Below are 12,727 nucleotides of genomic sequence, written 5' to 3'. Positions count from 1 at the left end.
AAACCACGATGTTCAAGGTCACTGGGGAACAGGATCTTTTTATTTTTATTTTTTTTTATTGAGACGGAGTCTCGCTCTGTCGCCCAGGCGGGAATGCAGTGGTGTGATCTCTGCTCACTGCAAGCTCCGCCTCCCGGGTTCACGCCATTCTCCTGCCTCAGCCTCCTGAGTAGCTGGGACTACAGGCGCCTGCCACCGCGCCCGGCTAATTTTTTGTATTTTTAGTAGAGACCGGGTTTCACTGTGCTAGCCAGGATGGTCTTGATCTCCTGACCTCGTGATCCACCCGCCTCGGCCTCCCAAAGTGCTGGGATTACAGGCGTGAGCCACTGCGCCCGGCCCGGGAACAGGATCTTCACAGGATGCTACAGAGTGACCACGTGGATTTCTTAATTGAAATAGTGAGTCACTATCTTAGCCAAGTGACCAAACTCAGTATCACTCACAGGGGGCCCCTGATGAGACCCAATGGGAAGCACACAGCGAGGGATGTGAAGTATCCTCCCCAAGAATTCTTATCCTGGTCTAATCAGGACTCAGACTTCACTCCCAGCTGGCAGACATCATACAGTTAAGGAACCAATGAGGCAAATCCAAAATGTTATACAATTTACAAGACAATGGCCAGGCACAGTGGCTCACGCCTGTGATCTCAACAGTTTGAGAGGCTGAAGTGGGCAGAATGCTTGAGTCCAGGAGTTCGAGACCAGCCTGGGCTACATGGTGAAACCCCGTTTCTACACAAACACAAAAAATAGCCAGGTGTGGTGGCGCATGCCTGTAGTCCCAGCTACTTGGGAGGCTGAGATAGGAGGATCACTTGAGCCCAGGAGGTTGAGGCTGCAGTGACTCAGGTTTGCACCACTGCACTCCAGCCTGGGTGACAGAGCACCCTGTCTCAAAAAACAAAACAAACAAACAAAATTTACAAGACAACCAGTCTGGATTCTTCAAAAAGTCAAAGCCATATGAAAAAGGGGGAAAAAAGATGAAGAATGAGAAACTGTCTTTAATAAGAGAGGCTAAAGAGAAAAAAAAACAACCAAATGCAGTGAATGAATTCTGGTTGGATCCTGATTTTTAAAAACCAGCAAAAAATAGGCACAAAGTTATTTTGTGACAATTGAGAAATTTGAAAACTATTAGATATTATAAAATACTTGTTATTAGGTGTGATCATGTAATTGCGGTTATGCAGAGGAATCTCCTTATACTTAGACATAATTCAGTATTTAGGTCATGTCTGCAATATTCTTTCAAATGGTGCAGGAAAACGGTAAAATCTCTATAGATAAAGCAAATATGGGAATCATTCACTGTTGAATCGACCGGAGAGTAAATGGGGGTATTTGATGTATTCTTTTAACTGTTCCACGTGTGTGCAAGAATGATGACTTCAAGGAAGACGAATGGAAGTGGGCTGGAGTATGCCAGGCGTGGGAACCGTGCTGGGGCTGTAAGGGGAAGGCCAGATCCCTAGGGCCTGGTAAAGCATTCTGGACTGCCTGCCGATGAGAAACTCCTGATGGTCAGTCAATTCAAGCAGCAAGTGGTCTGGTCCAGGGACACGCTAGGAAGATCCTCTTGCTGTTGCTAAGGAAAATGCCTGGTTGGGGACAGACCTGGAGGCAGGTGCCAGTTAGGAAGTAGGCGAGCAGAGACCACCAGAATGGAAATGGGAGACACATGAGATAGCAGTGGGTGTATGGCGAGGGCGAGGGCGAGGGGAGAAGAGCAAGACACGGCCCCCACGTGGTGTCACTAGTGAGATGGGGCAGGCAGGAGCAAGGGGGGTATAGGGACACATTTTCTTTCTTTACAGAGATAATCAAGTTAAAACAATGGGTTCAGTGAGTCGGGGGTAAGAACATTGGAGAGAAGACCCCTGAGAGCCCTCCAAGCACACATGCGCGGGGGCTGTTACAGAGTTGGGCACAGAGCCCAGAGAAGAGCTCAGCATAGAAACACGGCTCTGGGAGTCATCAGCGCATCTGCAGACACCCCAAAGGGGAAGGAGATGAAGGCCTAGAGGAGAGTCCCCTGGAGAGGGAGGACCCTGAAGACGGCCACATATCAGGCATGTTGGGGGAGATCTGCCCCTCAGCCCAGGACTCAGAGTCCCTCAGGAAATGCTTGCTGACGGAGTGCTGATGGAACCGCTGGCAGAAGACGGGAACTATCATAGTGTAGGAACAGCTTTGAAGTTCTACATTTTAAATTCAAGAAGCCAATTTGCTAACATTACCCATCATTTAGTTCCATCTCAATTTAAGAGATGGTAAAACCAACAAGCAGATATTAATTTTTTCAGTAATGACAATTTTATGACTAAACCTTACATTGCATGTTTACCTAGATATGATTAGAGATCAACTTCTGAAGTGAACAAATCACAACCCCTAAAACCAAATACTAAGACCAACCCTAAACACTGAATAATGATGCCATGTGGTAAAGCCATAGACACTGGCCCACCGTGTTGTTGAAAAGAAAATGCTCATTTATTCTTGTGAACGCCACAATGTTGTAGGGTATCAAGCACTTACCAGGTGACTCATGCTGGCACCAGTGGCCCAGTGAATCAGTCAATCATGTCCAAATCATGTGGTGATTTTTAGAGATTGTTTATATTCGACACAGCTTCAAAAGTTACATAACATTACCGTTGGTGCCTCTGTCTGCCACAGGGAGCACATAAACCCCTTACACCGTCCCCATCACACTGAGACAGGGCAAGTGACCTGCAGTTTCAACAAACATTTATCTTGATGCTGCTGTTCCAGGGGATCCTTTCAGTTTCTGATTAACTGACAAAAATCATTATTTTCCAGCCTTTTATTTGGAGATGAGGTCTCACTCTGTCACCCAGACTGGAGTGCAACACAATCAGAGCACACTGCAGATTTCACTTCCCAGGCTCAAGCGATCCTCCCAACCCAGCCTCCTGAATAGCTGGGACCACAGGTGTACACTACTCTGCCTGGTTAATTTTTAAATTTTTTTTGTAGAGATGGGGTCTTGCTGTGTTGTAGCTGGGAACACAGGTGCACACGACTCTGCCTGGCTAATTTTTAAATTGCAGAGATGAGGTCTTGCTGTGTTGCCCAGGCTGGTCTCCAACTCCTGAGCTCAAGCAATCCTCCTGCCTCACCCTCTCAAAGTGCTGGGATTATAGGTGTGAGCCACCTCACCTGGCAATTTCCAGCCTTTCAGAAAGTTATGAGATTTTTATACATCCCATATTTTGATTATTGGATTTATCAGAACATAATATTGAGTTAGGTCAAACCTCAGACATGAGCAGGTACAGCATGATGGATGAAGAGGAGGCTCTGTCAAGCTGCCTGGCTTCAAATCGTGTTCTCTAAGTTAAAATCTCAATGGCTTCCCTGTGCCTCAGTTTCCTCATCTAGAAAATGATGGTGATGATGTTTCTCAAATGGAGTTAATATACATTAGAATGATGCCCGTCACAGAATGGCACTACATTAGCATTCACGTTCATTTTTATTAATAAATGTGAATTATTAATTAATCAATGTGAATGCTTTGACAGACACACACTGAATTCATCCTATTAAGTGGAGGTGAAATTCAACAGGAACAAAGAGAAGGAAGACTCACACTGAAGGCATTCTTGTCTCTTACCAGCTTTCACAGGCTCCGTCAGTTTCCACCTCAGCCTTGCCCTGGGCTGGCACCTGCCGGGGCGGCAGTGGCCCGGACGCCTACCCAACCTTACTGCACACTTGCGGGCTCTCAGGTGCTCCCAGGGCCGGCCCTGCGGGCTGCAGTTCCCACAGGTGGCCACACGAAGGCGTCTCCGGCATCAGCCGGCAGCCATAGCCTCGGGAGGCAAGGGGGCACTAGGGGGCCCCCAAGTGTTCACCGGGTTCTCTTCTAGTCTGGGAGGAGCCGAGAGCAGGGTCCAGGAGGCAGGACTTACAGGAATTTGATTGGCATAGACAGTGGCCAATCAGATGTCCGGGCTGTGGGAGCGGAGGCCCTGGGGGAGGGCGGGTGTGACTACTGACCCCTCGCCAGGGCTACACCTGTGCAAACCCAGCCACGTTGAGCTGACTGTGGGCCTGAAGGAGGCTGGCAGTGGGGTGTCGGCCGCCTCTGAAGGCACCGATGGCCCACGCCCACGTTACCTACCCGAGGGCTCAAACGTGTGCTGAAAACACGCCTGGGGGGCCGCTGGCACAAGCGGAACCCTCCGCTTACCTTGGGCTGCGTATCGACAGGAGCCGTCCTCCACCAGCACGTTATAGAAAGGCTGGTGGTGGCCGTGCGGCAGGCTGTGGACGTTCATGTTCCGGATCCACTCGTGTCCCATCATGCAGGTGGGGTCCCAGCCGTAGATCACACAGTTATAGCCATACCTAGTTAACACAGGAGGCGCAGTCAGTCCCTGCAGACCCGGCCGCAACAACCTCCAGACAACCGTGTGGCTTCTCAGCTCACATCCTCAGTTACCTGCTTTACTCCACGGTGAATCATTTTTCAGGACACCCCTAACCCCTTTTATAAACACCTCTTATTATCAACATAGCACTTTATCTGGAAAAGAATAAACTTTTCAACAAAAAGTGATTAGATGACAACTGGTTACCCAAAAGAAAAAGGTATGGGGACCTGGCCTGACAACAGCACACCAAATTCAATTCTCAGTACAACCAAGACTCAGATGTTTAAATGCAGAACTTCTAAAATAGAAAGTATCTTCATGACTCAAGATAGGGAAGGTTTGTTAAAACAACGCACTAAAAATACAGCCCGTAAAGGAAAAGACTAACCAATTTGACATCACTAAAACCAAGAGACTAACAAATCCCGATCCAAACATTTAAAAATATGAGACAACTGGGGAAATAGGAACTCTCACTAGATACTGCATGAAGTTAAGGAACTGGGGTTTTCTAGATGTGATAACAAGATGTTATAATACGAAAAGACAGAGAAGGAGAGAGCGCCCCTGCCTTTTAGAGGTACATACTGAAATCGCTACAGGTGAAATGGCATCTGGCACTTGCGTCAATTAACCCAGGGAGGAAGGTCTGGACGGTGCAGGGGAGAGTAAGATTCACCCCGCACGGCAGCTGTTGAGGCTGGATGACAGGAACACCACCTGGTTCCTTGCAGTCCTTTCTCTCTTAAAAACCTTTGCAAATTTCCATTTAAAAGTTAAAATAAAATGCAATAAAGAATGAAAACCACCAGCCAAAAACTGGGAAAAGATATTTGCAACTTATCGTCATGTAGAGACTGATACACAGAAGAACAACTACATATCATATTAGGGAGGACTAATAACTCAATAGAAAAAAAAAACACGAAATGGGCCGGGTGCGGTGACTCATGCCTGTAATCCTAGCACTTTGGGAGGCCGAGACGGCAGACCACTTCAGGTCAGGAGTTAGTGACGAGCCTGGCCAACATGGTGAAACCCTGTCTTTACTAAAACACAAAAAATTAGCCAGGCGTGGTGGTGTGCACCTGTAGTCCCACCTACTTGGGAGGCTGAGGCATGAGAATCGCTTGAACTGGGAGGCAGAGGTTGCAGGTGAGCTGAGACTGCACCACTGCACTCCAGCCTAGGCAACAGACCCAGACTCTGTCTCCAAAGGAAAAAAAAAAAAAGAAAAAAAAGAAAAGAAAAACGAAATGTTTGAAGAGGTGCTTAATAAAAGGAAACTTGGAACTTGGATAGCCAGTAAATATATGAAAAGAACCTCAACGTGTTTAGTAACCCAGGAAACAGAAATTAAAACCACAGTGAAGCACTATTTGCCCTTTCTCACATAAGTACACTTTTAAAGGTCTGGCAATAGCACCAGGTGAGAATAGGAACTCCAGGCTCCTAGCCTGCTGGTGGGATGTAAACTGCTCCAATCATTTTGGATACAGTTTAATTTTGCCTGGTAAATAGACCAAGTGCCTACCAGATTTGAAGAGACCGAGATTAAGTGACAAGATATAAGAACAATGAGGAAATGAGAGAAAAAACTTTTGGCTTACAAAGTTACTTCCATGTTCCCACACAGAGAAGGGTCAAACATCTAAAGGCCACTAAAAACACTAGAAGATCTCTCAGGTAAGTTGCTGCTTAAAAAACACAAAGGTCAAAGACACGGTTCAAAAAGAAAAAAAAAGAGGTTCAGCTTTCTGTCCTCCCCGTGGTGCGCACTCGGGGGATAAGTGATCCAGTCAGCTCCTCCTCCACTGTGTCCTGGGGGCTCACCAGGTGCATGTGTGTCTCCACAGCCCCTCTGGAACGGACACTGCAGGACAGACGATCCTGGGCACTCACCTCTTATGTTTCATAATGAGCCCGATGGAGTAGCAGACATCTCTGTGCTTCTCATCGGAGCGCAGCTTCACCTCTACGCCCACCTCCTCCTTTTTGCGCTCAATGTGCTCTAGAGTGTGCTGCACCAGGTAGCCCACCGCCCCGTGCTGCCCCGGGTCTAGGGTTTGGATGTGCTGGAGGATGTCAAGCACCTTCAAAACAAGACAGAAAGACTAAAAGATAATATTTTCAGCTAGGCCTTTTCTTTTTTGCGGCGAGGGATTTAGACCTACCTACGTAACCTAACAAAGGACCATAAGGGGTGGCTATGCCCTGATCGCCCTGGTCCAGGTCTCTGGGCCATTCTCTGACAGACCGCCACCAAATCGGCACTGCAGATGCCCAGGGTTGGGCTCTACTGTAACACTGGCAGCTGGCCCAGGACACCCCAATTCAACCACTGTCAACCTGAGGAGTTCTTTGGAAACCAGTGTCCTGGGATAAGCGCTGGGGACGCAGGCGAGGGCCCACCACCTAGGGCACTCTGGATGAGGTGGGCTCTAACAGCACCTAGCATGCTTGGTCGGCATGGGAAATGTGAGAATCCACATTTTTTCAATACACAGGAACGATTTTCACTTGCCACTCATGAATTCAGAGGGAAAAAAAGTGCTAAATTGCTTTAATCGAGACCAAGAGGATGTTTGACACAACTGCCTCAGTGCTGGAAAAGATAGAAAAGGTCACAGGGTGGGCACCAAAGGGATGCATTCGTTGAGTTTATGAAGCTACACTAGAAGGAGGGAGCCATGTATATCAGAGTTCTAAAATCCTGCTGGTCACTTCAGTGATCTTAACTCATCATGGTATTTGGTATCCAGCAGGCAGCAGGAGAAACTACATCTATGCAGAGGTTAAACTAGTAGCACAGAGTAGCAGGTCTGTCTGACTCCACTATTACCGCCTCTACTGCACACAGTGCCTCTGTGGAAAAAACTCCACGTTTAAAAAGACACAGACATACAATTATTTCGCACCCATTATGTTTACAGCCCTTAGCATAGAATTTCTGACAAGGTTCTCCTTCCAGTTGAGTGAGTCCTGGATTACAGCCTGCTTAGCACATTACAGCAACCTGGACTCTAGGCCCAGATCTGTCAGACTAGCTGGTGTTTTTACCTCTGAATTCCTTTCTTAGCTTATCAAATCATGAGTAATCACTGTCCTATTTGCTGATGCAGTGTGAGCCTGTCAAAGTATTGTGAAAACTCCAGTTTTATGCACCATGTTATTATCTTGCCTTTCAGACTGAGACGTGCTGGACCTCAACATTTACTGAACACTATTCTCTGCTGGTCACTGTGCCAAGTCCATCAGGTTTTTTGTTTCACTTAATCCTTCCCATTTGAAGGTCAGTAATTTCTTGATCTTCAAATTGGGAGGATTAGGTGGAAAAAAAAAAAAAAAAGCTTTTAATCACTTCCTAAACAGGACTTAGGCTTAGTGAAGTGACTTGCCTGGGGTCACAGGGTTGTGGAGAGGTGGAGTGAGGCTGTGGCTCTGGGTGTGAAGATCAACTCTTGGTCTCAACCAGTGTCATACCCTAGCAAGAGTAGGAGCATTTTAAATTAACTACTACAAAAAGTTCCAAACACATAAAAATGGACAAAACAGCATAATCTCAAGTACTCCAAACCCAGTTTTGACAAGAATCAACAGACAGCCAATCCCCCTGTGCCTCTAACTCCAGCCGGGTGCTTTTAATTCTGGGACACTCTCAGATTTACCCTTTACGTAAACAGGAAGCGCCTACTGACAGTGCCTGCATAATGGCTGTCCTTGTGGCCTGAAAGAGTACCAACAAGCCGCTTTTTCTGCCCCTCCACACACACACACACAGCTCCCCTTCTCTACTAGCAGCCACCTCCCCACCAGATAAGTAAAACGGTGAGAACTTGGCATCGTCACAGAACAGAGGAAGTCTAGATAAGGTCAAGGATAATTACCCCCACCTTCGCTGGATGTGTGGCTGAGAGCGAAGGGAGAGGGCAGAAACGAAGACATTGTGTCTCAGGTCCCGGTGTATTTGCAGACAGTGTTGACCCAGGCACCATGCCGTCCCCACCAAATATTCTAGGCCTAGAATGCTGCAAGATCACCATTTCTGGGGTGGAGATCCTGGATTGGGGTCTATTACCCATGATGCATTTCCCTATACTGCTCTTCTCCCTCTAGCCTAGGGGTTGGTAAACTTTTTCTGTAAAGGGCTAGAGAAGAGACACTAGGCTTTGGGGGCCACACAGTCCCTGATTTAACTACTCAACTCTGCCACTGTAGCTTGAAAAAAGCTACAGATAATAAGTAAACAAACACAACTTATTCACAAAAACAGGCTTTGTGAATCTGGCCCACAAGCTGTAGTTTGCTGGCCCTGCTCTGTCCCTGAATTCCAGGTTCCCTCTAAGGTTCTCTCGGAAGTTCTTGGCTCTGCTTTCTTGAGATCCACTGTCTATGGGATCCGCTACTTCTGGGGCTTCAGTTACCAGATGCTGATGCTGGGAGCTCCTGCTAAAGGCTACTGGGCATCTGCACTCGATGGCTTCAGGTCAGGACGAATGCATCATACCCCACACAAAACACTCTCCTACTACCAAAACAGGCCTGCTCTCCAAATACCTACTTTCAGAGTGGCATAAACTGCCCCGTGTTGAAAAATCTCGACATCCTCTTTGAGTCTTCTTTATTCATATCTAATGAAGTTCTGCCACATTTTTTTTGAGACAAGGTCTCACCCTGTCACCCAGGCTGGAGTGCAGTGATGTGATCATGGCTCATTGCAGCCTTGGCCTTGACCTCCCAGGCTCAGGAGATCCTCCCACCTCAGCCTCCCAAGTAGCTGGGACTACAGGCACGTGTGCGGTTACTTTTTGTATTTTATTTTGGTAGAGACCGGGTTTTGTCATGTTGCTCAGGTTGGTCTCAAACTCCTGGCCTCAAGTGATCCACCTGCCTTTGCCACCCCAAGTGCTGGGATTACAGGTGTGAGCCACTGCACCTGGCAGTCATTTCTTAATTATTCATTTAAACAATTTTTTGAGCTCCTATCATGGGCCAGGAATTGTGTTGAGAACATGGGAAAGGTGACAGTTAGGAACAAGACCTGGTCCTGGTCCTTAAAGAACATGTTCTAATGGAGACGGATGACGGAGCAGCAGCTACCACAGACTGGACGAAGCTCTAGGAAGGGCAAGCACAGGAACGACGGGAAAACATGACCTGGCCGCACACAGGAACCAGGCCTGGAAGGGGTTTCAGAGGAGGCAGAAGTCTAAGCTGACAGCTGGGCAGAAGTGAGCCAGCAAATGGAGTTGAGGATGAGCAGAGGCCCTGGGCAGAGACGCAGCACATGCAAAAGACTGAAGCAAGACAGCGCAGGGACACAGACAAAGTGGTGGGTGCAGCAGAGGACCAAGGAACTCCACAGGAGGCGAGGAGCATCAGGCAAGCAGGGCCAGACCGCTGAGAACCTAAAAGCCACACGGAGGAGAGCAAGTCTGGTCTTCAAGGCAACAGGAGAGCCACCCTGAGGGGTTTAAGCAGTGAAGGGACCTAACTGATATTTTGTTAAGATTCCTCTGGCCCTCATACAGAGCGGGTTCACAGGGGCTCAGAGTCGAGAGAGGGAGGACAAGCAGGAGGCCAGGGCACTGCTTCGGGCTGCAGAAGTGCTGGTCTCAGCGGGTCGACTTTCACTCGTCTGGGAGACAGAGTCACGTGCAGGGGTGTAGCGGTTGTGTGGATATGCTGGTCTGGAGCCCAGGGTCCAGGCAGGGGTCCAGTGCTCCAGCAGCCACAGCAGACAGGCAGAAACTGACACAAGAAGAGAACTGTCCTAGGGCACAGGTGCAGGGTAGAAGATGTCTAGAAACCATCCTTCAGCCTTGAAGGGATGAACTAGCAAGAGCCTGAGAACCAGAGACCACAGAGCGAAAGTAACTTAGTGTTCCCGGAAGGGAGTAGCCCGCAGTGACAGGGCAAGATACAGAAAGAAAAAGTATCTACTGCATTTATCAACGAGGAGAATGGTTTCAGCCAAAGAGGGTCACTGGCTTCCTTGGCAAGAACAGTGCCTATGGAGGAGGCATGGGAACGGGTCCTGATGTTCTGGGGAGTGAGTGGGAGGCAGACTAAGAGCTTCAGCTCTGGGGGAGGAGGAAAGGTGGCAACCCAGGGAAATCCCTGCAGGGCGGACAGGGAGTTTGCCTTGGGAAATTGGAGGGATACCTTTTCCACTGAAAGGAAGAGAAAGAGGGAAAGGAGAACTATGGATCATGATGAGGACGAAGGTCTGGCAGCAGGAAGGAGGAGGTGCCTGTGTGCTGGCTTCTTCAGAAGCGCTCTGGCCTTGGCCCACTGTACCACGGGATGCCGCGTGGGGTGGGCTCGGGCATCACCTTGCCTGCACTGAACTCCTGGTGCCGTCATGGCATGTGCAGGAGACCTGGCTAAGTTATTTAACTTCTCACTGCCTCGGTTTCATTATTTCCAACATGGCAAAAAGAAAAATATCTACCCTATAGGGCTGCTGAGAAGATGGAAGGAGGCGTTCAGTCAGTACTCCTGACTTAAAATCTCACCATCCCGCCCTCTCTATGTCCATCACAGTCATCACAACCCTGGATTACTGTGACAGTGAGCAAGGGGGCTGATGTTTCTTAGCTCTTCCTGATTTAATTCAATTAACAACAAGGCAACCTTCAGGCCTTCCCAGCTCAGGAATGTCTCCCTTTCACTTGATGAAGTCACAGCCTTCCACAAACTGGTCTCACACTCTGTAACAATTTTATACACACATATGTAAAAATACACCTCACACTGCACACTCATCAGCATATAAATCCGTGCTAGGCTGACATCTGCAGGCGCCACACCCTCCCACCCCTGGACCACGTGCAGGCTGTTCCCACTGACTGGAGTCATGTACTTTTCTGCCCTCTGAAGTTGTTTTTCATTTCTCAAGGTCACACCTCAAACCCTTCCTCTGGAGAGGAACCTTGTCCGATTTCTTCAGCACCCCCTGGCTTCTTCTGCACTGGGAGTCCCACAGTTTTCCGTGGCTGTCTCAGGGGCCCTAGCTGGATTATGCATTTATTAAGGGTAGGCAGTCACGCGTGCGCTGGCAATGAGCCACTTTTCTCCCCTAATCTCTGAATGAGGGGTCAGCCAGGAGATGGACCCCAGCAGCAAATGTCATGAGGGAAAATGCTCTGCGTGTGGCGATTTTGGAACTAGGGAGGACACCAAAGTTAGTCCCCAGTAAGTCTGTAAAGCCCAAGTACTAAAATGAGTCCAGTGTGGAAGGTAACGACACCTCAGCTTCTGCAGATTTCCCCCTAAAAGGGGATGTTAATAGCATCACTTCTACAATGACTCAAAATTTAACTATCAAATTTACATTTAAAGAAACTTGCAGGCCAGGCACGGTGGCTCACACCTGTAATCCCAGCACTTTGGGAGGCCAAGGCAGGTGGATCACTTGAGGTCAGGAGTTCAAGACCAGCCTGGCCAACAGGATGAAACCCCGTTTCTACTAAAAATATAAAAATTAGCCAGACATGGTGGCACGTGTCAGTAATCCCAGCCACTCGGGAGGCTGAGGCAGGAGGATCACTTGAACCTGGGAGGCAGAGGTTGCAGTGAGTCAAGATTGCGCCACTGCACTCCAGCCTAGGCAAGAGAGTGAGACTCTGTCTTGAAGAAAAAGAAAAAAAGAAACTTGCTTTGCTCTGCATCTCATAAAAACTCCTTAACAAGTCTAAAGTAAAAAGTGTATATATATCCTGGTATCAAAAATAAATAGGCAGGGGGTGGGTGCGGTGTCTCAGGCCTGCAATCCCAGCACTTTGGGAGGCCGAGGAACGTGGATTGCTTGAGGTCAGGAGTTCGAGAACAGCCTGGCCAACATGGTGAAACCCCGTCTCTACTAAAACAAATACAAAAATTAGTCAGGCATGGTGGTGTACCTATAGTCCCAGCTACTCGGTAGGCTGAGGCAGGGGAATTGCTTGAACCTGGAAGGGAGAGGCTGCAGTAAGTTGAGATCGTGCCGCTGCACTCCAGCCTGGGCGACGGAGCAAGACTCCATCTCAAAAAAACAAACAAACAAACCCCCAAATAAATAAATAAATAAATAGGCAGGGTGTGGTGGCACACACCTGTAATCCCAGTGCTTTGGGAGGCCAAGATGGCCTTGAGCCCAGGAGTTCAAGGCCAGCCTGGACAACATGATGAAACTCAGTCTCTATTAAAAAAAAAAAAATTAAAATACATAAATAAATGAAAATAAATGATTACATCTTGGACAACTAGTTGGTAACTTCGGTGGAAAGTTTTCTTTTCCAATAATTCCTCTACCACATTACACAGATATTCTGG

General features: G+C 48.1%; 1 protein-coding gene across 2 annotated transcripts in view; it reads right to left on the bottom strand.

Moving 5' to 3' along the window:
- The window catches only part of FBXO21 (F-box protein 21), a 48,736-nt gene that overhangs the window by 9,854 nt on the left and 26,155 nt on the right, over positions 1 to 12,727 (bottom strand). The window contains exons 10-11 of one of the 2 annotated variants that reach the window (XM_032168572.2): positions 6,314 to 6,525; positions 4,228 to 4,385 (exon numbers count right to left, since the gene is read on the bottom strand). In XM_032168572.2, the coding sequence (XP_032024463.1) occupies positions 4,228 to 4,385; positions 6,314 to 6,525 (370 nt within the window). The remainder of the gene's footprint in view (positions 1 to 4,227; positions 4,386 to 6,313; positions 6,526 to 12,727) is intronic. The other variant, XM_032168573.2, reaches the window with a different exon arrangement.

Source organism: Hylobates moloch, unplaced genomic scaffold (genome assembly GCF_009828535.3).
Source record: "Hylobates moloch isolate HMO894 unplaced genomic scaffold, HMol_V3 SCAFFOLD_12, whole genome shotgun sequence".
Lineage (NCBI taxonomy): Eukaryota > Metazoa > Chordata > Mammalia > Primates > Hylobatidae > Hylobates > Hylobates moloch.
Note: the sequence above shows the minus strand (reverse complement) of the source record. Positions and strands in the feature narration are given on the sequence as shown.